The sequence below is a fragment of the Bidens hawaiensis genome, unplaced genomic scaffold (genome assembly GCF_021521415.1).
Source record: "Bidens hawaiensis isolate Kalapana, Puna unplaced genomic scaffold, B.hawaiensis_p1.1 tig00018044_1, whole genome shotgun sequence".
In the NCBI taxonomy this organism is placed as follows: domain Eukaryota; kingdom Viridiplantae; phylum Streptophyta; class Magnoliopsida; order Asterales; family Asteraceae; genus Bidens; species Bidens hawaiensis.
In genome coordinates this window covers 349,330-357,812 of record NW_027492726.1, presented here as the reverse complement: position 1 = coordinate 357,812, position 8,483 = coordinate 349,330, and the positions used below count along the sequence as shown (strand labels likewise).

Sequence of the window (8,483 nt, the reverse complement as noted above, 5' to 3'; positions counted from 1 at the left end):
ACACCTAGACAATCTATGTAATACCCTGGTCTAGATGGGCTGATGTGTCATAATAAATATGGTTTCTGAACAAAAGACATAATTTTATTTATTTACATGTTAAAAGTATAATATATTAAACAAAGCAAACTTAAGGCTAGTTTACAAACTAACACGGTTAAAAGATATTTTATTATAATCCTGATGTTTTATTCTTCTTTCTTAATCCCGCCCAAAGTAATCTGCGGTCCTGTATACAAAAATATAAATAACGGAATGAGCCGAATGCTTAGTACGGAATAATAGGCTCAAACAATTAATGATTTAATGAAACATAATTTAGATTGAGTTTACAGTAAATGATACTAGATAAAGTAGCCTTATTATATAAATTAAATCGTATCGTATGGATGTACCCATGAGCGAACATAAATGTGACAACACGCAGGTAGCTACTCCTGCATATTTATCACATGAGATGGCGAGTTGGCATACCCGCTATCCATCTCCTTAATCATTTTCTAGGATCGATCCATACACCTCCTAATAGCCATATGTACCACACGTGTACTTTTGAGACGTCGTGAACTGATCTCACCGTCATGGATGGTGCACATGTTGTCGATGCCGCAACAAGATGCTCGTGGGACACTCCACGAGAAGCGACACTCAGGGTATCAGAATATAAATGATCTTATTCACATAACTGATAGAGAATATATTATCGTAACATATACCGGAACATGCGATAAACATAATACTATCAAATGACATGAAAGCTAAAACCAATGTCATAATCAGAATTGGAATCCAACGGACAGTCAAGTGATTTGATAGTCCAAAGACATGAGGAGTTTTAAAATATATATGAACTCAATAGGTTTATATTAATTGAATATGAAGTAACAAGGAGTGAGGGTAAGGATCCATACCTTTTATGTTCCAAGGTGATGCTAACTTGTTTTCGAGCTTTTTTATTATCTACATAAAAGTTATATTTTATTTAAAAAATAAATGGAGTGACTATAAATGGAGTTTTACTGTTGGTTTGTTTATATATTTTAATTCATAGTGTCCCTTGTGTATGTATTTTTATCTTTAATGTTTAAAGGTTTAAAAAACATCAAATCATTTTGTTATGAGTAATAGTTATGTTCTTGTTATTATTATTTATATATTTTTTTTAAAAAAGGTTTCATTTATTTAACAAATAATTCTGGAATTCCTTTATAAACATTGAGTGTATTATATATTTTAAAGAATTCTTAAAGTTGGTAGGTAAATATAATATATGTAATCAAAGGATAACTTCCATATCATTATATGGTTATTAATTAAGACAGTGAGTGCATATTATATTATCATTTATTGATATCTGAAAAGAGTTTCATAAATTTATAAAACGAAAATTATCATAAACTTGAATAATAAGTGTATATTGTATAAATAAACAACTTTTATAGTTATTAGGTAAATTTGAGTAAAAATAGTAAAAAGGTGATTTTTTTTATGGCACAGTTTCAGTAAAAAAAATATTTAATAATAATAAAATATCATCCAACTCATCTTCTTCATTTCAAAGATAATGGTAATGGTAGCATACGTTTTCACATTTTAATCAATATATTGGGTTTGCATGAAAAGTTTGTGTTCGGTCCCCTAAATATTAATTAATCATAAGAATTTAAACCATGGTGTATCCAAAACATGGTTTAGCTTAAACAAATTCTGAAAAAATATAAAAGAGGGAGCAGGGGATTGGTTTCAAACTCCTTGCATGTGTTTTTCGTACTTAATTAGATTTCATCTAGGCTCATACTTAAGAAATGAAGGAATAATAAGATTATAAAATAAACCTTGCTGCTACTTCTTCTTCACTAGTTCGCCGGAGAAAGCTAAGGTTGGCCGGAATTCGTTTTGAGTTCTACAAGAGCTCCTTTCGTTTAAGTTCAACGAACGGTTCTGCTATGATGTCGCGCGGTGGTTCAAAGGTGGTGGGGGCTGGTTATGGAGTGAAGATGGTAAACGATGGTGCTGTTTTTGTTGTTGGGTTCGTATCGGTTTGTCAGAAAAATTGTAAGCTGTCGGAATTTATAACCGTGAAGTATGAATTGGAGAGGAGTGTGATTGTTATTGTATTTATAATTACTTTTCCTTGGTAACAAAGGTAAAGGATATGGATGAATGGATATTACCTTCCTAGCTTGAATACACTTAATTCTATTGTAAATTTATTTTTGATCTTATCTAGTTTTTTTTTTATAAACTGACTTTTCTAATAAGATTTCTTTCATTTCATGCATATTTAATTATTTATTAATTTATATACAGTGACTAATCATTGTTTTCGTTTGGCATTTTTTTTTCATTTCTTTATTATTTATTATTATGTTTAAATATATTAAAGTAAATATTAAAAGTTTTGGTCATTACAATCTAAGTAGTACATGAAATGAAACTTAAATCTATTAAGAAAACCCCTCGATGAAGGGGTCAATTTAGTCCAGATGTTGAACTTCAGATAGCACTTGTGAAGGTTCAGACGTTCAGTTGATTTCTCAGGTTGTGATTGAACCTCACTTGTAGCTCTATGTAGTCAGTCTGTGTTGATATTGAACAGTCACTTCAAATGCTTGAGTATCGAAAAATGAAACTCCATTCGTCGCTTGAGCTGCAGTAATGAGTTCCCCCGTGCGAGAATCTATGACCTTTATTTTTACAGGAATTTGCAATATAGATAGAACACCCACATATTAAACGCAAGTGTGTTCTTCTGGGAGTCTTGCTCTTCTTGTGTTTGGATTTTTAGGCGTTGTACATCTTCTTCTGGTTGGGTGGTGTCGGTGATGAAGATTGGCTCATAGAGGGAAGCATATTGAACTCTTTCATCTGCCCACACCTTTAGTCCCACATTACCCACTTTATATATAAAGTCGACTTATGAATTTGTTAAGTCAAAGCTCTGAGAACACCTTTCAGCGCTCTAAGTCAATAATATTAAGCTATAAGAGCATTCCCATCCTATTCCTCAAATTTGTTTAAGGGGAGTTTGTAAATTATAGGGTGTGGTTTTGAGTGGTTGTGAGTGTAAATTATAGGGTGGAGAGAGAAAAGATAGTGATTTTTTGTAAATTTAGAGAAAAAGTTAGTGATTTTTTTATAAATTATAGGGTGGAGAGAGAAAACTATAATGATAAAAGTATAAAAGAAATATCATTTAATTAAATAGAAAAAAGAAATGTAGTATTCTTTATTATAATTATAAAGATGAAGATGGCGGATAAATTGCGAATGCTCTAAAAACTTATATCAAGTACATATGATGGGAGTGGAGATAAACCTAGTGGGCTTCTTGATTGTGGACTTGTGCAGGCCAGGCCCAACGGGTCCAACTGTATATATCGGATATGTGAATTAAGTAAAAAAGAAAATCAGGATTCCAAAATCCCCAATCAAATCAATCCAATCTTTCAATCTCTTGACTTGCTCGCTCGCTGATTTCAATCTCAATCTCTTCAATTATTCATTGACCGATTTAATTGTATTCGATATTTCCAGCTGATTTAGCTTCCGAACCCTAAAATTACATATATTAGCTAGGGTTTTGAAATTGGGGATAAATCGGATTGGATTGAGGATGAGTTCACAGAAGAAGAGTTTCCAGATAGAGGCGTTTAAGCATCGGGTTGTGGTGGATCCCAAATATGCCGAGAAGACATGGAAGATATTGGAGCATGCGATTCACGAGATTTATAATCATAACGCTAGTGGCCTCAGTTTCGAACAGCTTTACAGGTACCATTATTATTTTGTAATTTGTTTACCAGTTATTATTTGGATTTTGACTATGAAATAATAAGTTAATAAGTATCTTTAACTATCTGTTATGCTTCATTAAGTTAGATGATTTATTACTATTGGTACTCAGACCATGTCTAGTGGTAACTCTGGTCGTTGTGCGACACGTGGCGTCCCGGTTAGCAATGAAGAGTTTTACAAAATGTGGTGTAGTGGTAAAATGCCTCAAAACTCTCCTGCAATCATTACCGTGGGGCGGCATGCCTGGTGTTTTTTGCCCGTTGTCCACCTCACAACGAGGCCACTACGGGTGGTCTAAAAGATATGCGCTTTGGTTTGTTATTTTGTACCATTGTATGTGAGTAAGCTAACATAACAAATGTTTCATTTTGAAAGAATTAACATTATATATTATTTGCCAAATTCTCACCTCGGAAGAGCTAGGCTTTATGTTGTAGACCTTCTTTGTACCACTACCCGTTCTCCATGGTATAACAGTTATTTCAAATTTGTTAATCTCTTGTATGATTTTTGTGTTTTAAAGCTTGATATGTTTATAATTGTCTGGATGCATGTATGCGTGCTGCGTGCATGCAGATAATTGATGTTATTTTTCATTTCTTATTCCTTATCAACCATGGATCAGTTGATGGTATTGACATTTACCCCTTTCTTAAAGCTACAAAAACCTGCACTAGGGATGTGCTATTAATCTATTATAATACTTATTTTCTATTGCAATTGTATGTTCAGGAATGCATACAATATGGTTCTGCACAAATTTGGGGAAAAGCTATACTCCGGGCTCGTATCAACAATGACTGCACATTTAAAAGAAATAGCTGCAGCAGTTGAAGCATCTCAGGGACCCTTGTTTCTAGAAGAACTAAACAGGAGATGGATGGAACACAACAAAGCATTACAAATGATACGCGACATATTAATGTACATGGACAGAACATACATTCCCAGTACACACAAAACTCCTGTTCACAAGCTTGGTCTTAACCTATGGCGGGATAACATTATCCACTCTGTTAACATCCAAACAAGGCTGCAAGACACGCTCCTTGAAACTGTGCAGAAAGAAAGAAAGGGGGAAGTTATCAACCGAGGTTTAATGAGAAACATAGTCAAAATGTTAATGGATCTTGGTCCTTTTGTCTACCAAAAAAACTTTGAACATCCGTTTCTTGATCTTTCTGCCAATTTTTACCGAGGCGAATCTCAGCAGTTTATCGAGTGTTGTGATTGTGGTGAGTATTTGAAGAAAGCCGAGAAACGTTTGAATGAAGAAATCGATCGGGTGACACATTATTTAGACGCGGAAAGTGAAGTGAAGATAACAAATGTGGTTGAAAAGGAAATGATTGAAAGTCAAATGAACCGTTTAGTTCACATGGAAAATTCGGGTTTGGTTAATATGATTGTGGATGATAAGTACGATGACTTAGCCCGGATTTACAATCTGTTCCGCAGGGTGCCAAACGGGTTAACGTTAATACGGGATGTGATGACTTCTCACATTCGGGAAACGGGCAAACAACTGGTGATCGACCCGGAACGGGTTAAGGATCCGGTTGAGTTTGTACAACGTTTATTGGAAGAAAAGGATAAACATGATAAGATCATTAATCTCGCGTTTAACAACGATAAGACGTTTCAAAACGCCTTGAATTCTGCGTTTGAGTATTTTATTAATTTGAACGCACGGTCCCCGGAGTTTATCTCTTTGTTTGTAGATGACAAGCTTAGAAAGGGGTTAAAATGTGTAAGTGAAGAAGATATTGAGGTTGCATTAGATAAAGTAATGATGTTGTTTCGTTATCAGCAAGAAAAAGACGTGTTTGAAAAATATTACAAACAACATTTGGCAAAACGACTTCTGTCGGGAAAAAGTGTATCTGAAGATGCAGAGAGAAGTTTAATACTGAAACTAAAAACTGAATGCGGGTATCAGTTTACTTCAAAGCTAGAAGGTATGTTCACCGACATGAAAACCTCTCAAGACACAATGCAAGGGTTCTATGATTCCATGGGACCCATGTTAGCCGATGGTCCAACACTCGCTGTTCACGTTCTCACAACTGGGTCATGGCCGACTCAATCAACTACCACTTGCAACCTTCCACCTGAAATCCTCACAGTGTGCGATAAGTTCAAAACATATTACCTTGGGACCCACAACGGGCGTAGATTAACATGGCAGACAAACATGGGATCTGCAGATATCAAAGCAACTTTTTCAAAAGGCCAAAAACACGAACTGAATGTTTCCACCTATCAAATGTGTGTTCTGATGCTTTTCAACAATGCAGACGGATTGAGTTACAAAGAAATTGAGCAGGCGGTTGAGATTCCTTCGGTTGAACTGAAACGGTGCTTGCAGTCTTTAGCCTGTGCAAAGGGAAAGAATGTTTTAAGGAAAGAACCGATGAGCAAAGACGTGAGTGAAGATGATGAGTTTTTCTTTAATGAAAAGTTTTCTAGTAAGTTCTATAAAGTGAAGATCGGGACGGTGGTGGCACAGAAGGAATCAGAGCCCGAAAAGCAACAGACGAGGCAGCGGGTGGAGGAGGATAGGAAGCCACAGATCGAGGCAGCAATTGTTAGAATTATGAAAGCGAGACGGGTGTTGGATCATAATAATATTGTGGCGGAAGTTACGAAGCAGCTGCAGTCGAGATTCTTGCCTAATCCTGTTATTATAAAGAAACGAATCGAGTCGCTTATTGAGAGGGAGTTCTTGGAAAGGGATAGAGATGATAGAAAGTTGTATCGATATTTGGCTTGATTGAAATTATGTAAGGTGATTTCAGCTTATATTGGGTGGTTGAAATTAAGATTATTGTTTGGACTGATGTAGTTTCAGTTTTGGTTTGGTACTTTTATTTGTTTACGTCTTTTTGTACACAGAAATACCTTGTTCAAATGTTTGTCAAGAATTACAAATTGTTCAGGGGATGGTGTTCGCGCCCATCCCGATACTCTCGTCTTGATCACTTCAGTTGCCTTCACAAAATTTCATTCCGATAGTGATCATGTTGGGACGTTGCTATTCTCGTTCTTGCATTTGCTTACGTGGATGCATTGCCGCTGTCTTGAATGCACTTCCAAGGACTCTGGGTGTGCCGTGTACAAACTTCGCTGTTGATATTCATTGAAGTTTCATTCATGAGCTGCCATTAATTCTTTGTTAATCCGCTGTTTGTTTGAGCTCTTCTGCACCATGAAAGTCAGATTAAATTCCTGTTAGTTTTTGAGTAAATCTCATATTTCGTTAGTATATATATCTCTGATTGCAGGCCTATATTCTTGATCTTATCAACTACAATTACTACACTGAACCTTTTTAAACTAAACACGCTCGTTTCACAGAATGGAACGGGATTGGAATTTGCATAGGATTTGGAATCTCAACATTTTAATAGGAATTGGAATTGGAAGGAATTGAAATTCAATTCCATTTTTGATGTGTTCGTTTGACTAATGAATTGGAATCAATAACTTTCTAATTTTTTTTAACGAGGATAACGGCGAAAACATTTTAGTTTTTTAGATTTTTTGTTTTTATTAATATTTTGCGTTATGATTTTTTTATTATTTTTTTGAATTTTTAGGGGCTTCCTACAGTAGAAAGTCTATAAAATAATATACTTGGGACCACTAAAATTTATTAATTAAAAGAGTTATTAATTAATCGATAAATTAATAATTATTAATTTATATATTAATTAATATTTTATTAATTTATAGTAGAATACTTAGTTTACAAACACCTTTCAAGCTTTCACTTAATTATTGTATACAATGCATGTATATCAAATGAACAGCCCAATTTGAAAGAAACCTTCAATCTCCTACCTTATTATGCTTCTTGTGTTCAATGTATCACTTTATGGACATTAAAAATATTTTCTATATAAATACAAGATCAAAATAGGTTAACACAAACAAAGCGTTATTGAAATTAATAAAGATGATATCGATGAAGAAGATGATGAAAGTTCTACAATGGAGCCCCCTTCGCGAAACGAAGCTATTAAAGCAGCAATCACATTGAACAATTTCTTGTTGAGCTATGAGAAAACAACACCAGAAGTTCTTACCATGCTAAGGAAAATTAGAGACGAGATTCAAGGGGAAATTGATTTCAACAAAAAACAAAAGACAATTGAGTCATTTTCAAGAAGCCTTCATAAATCATTCATGTAATATGCTATATATAAGGAATTATTAATTTATATTTTATATGGGGTCTAAAGAAATTATTAAAAATCTATTATCTTATAAATTTAGCGAATTATTAATTTAGTACCCTATCCCCGAGTCGGGACCGGCAAAAAATATTATCTTAGAGAGTTTATTAAATAATCGAGTATTAATTTATCGAGTTTCTACTGTATTAAGATAAAAAACCACTCAAAAAAATATTCAAATAATAATAATAAAAACTTCATAACTCAAAATATAAATCAAAAGCAAAAAATAATAAAAAAAAAACTAAAATGCTTTATTCGTAGTCCTTGTTAAAAAAAAAAAAACTCGAGAAAGGATTCAAATGAATTTGCTTGAAATCTTTCACATTTTGGAAAGATTTGTAATCCATCTATTTAAAGGAATTTGAAGGAATTGAATTCTAATTCCAATTCTTTGACAACCGAATACCAAAATAGAATTAAGATTTCAATTTCAACAAAACGAAC

General features: G+C 33.9%; 1 protein-coding gene across 1 annotated transcript; it reads left to right on the top strand.

Annotated features, from left to right (window-relative positions):
• Positions 1–3,581: 3,581 nt before the first annotated feature.
• Positions 3,582–6,605, top strand: LOC143555313 (cullin-3A-like). The gene is made up of 2 exons (XM_077044885.1): positions 3,582–3,774; positions 4,531–6,605. Exons 1-2 carry the CDS (start codon positions 3,617–3,619, stop codon positions 6,569–6,571), a joined length of 2,199 nt encoding a protein of 732 aa, XP_076901000.1. The 5' UTR covers positions 3,582–3,616; the 3' UTR covers positions 6,572–6,605.
• The last annotated feature ends 1,878 nt before the right edge of the window (positions 6,606–8,483 follow it).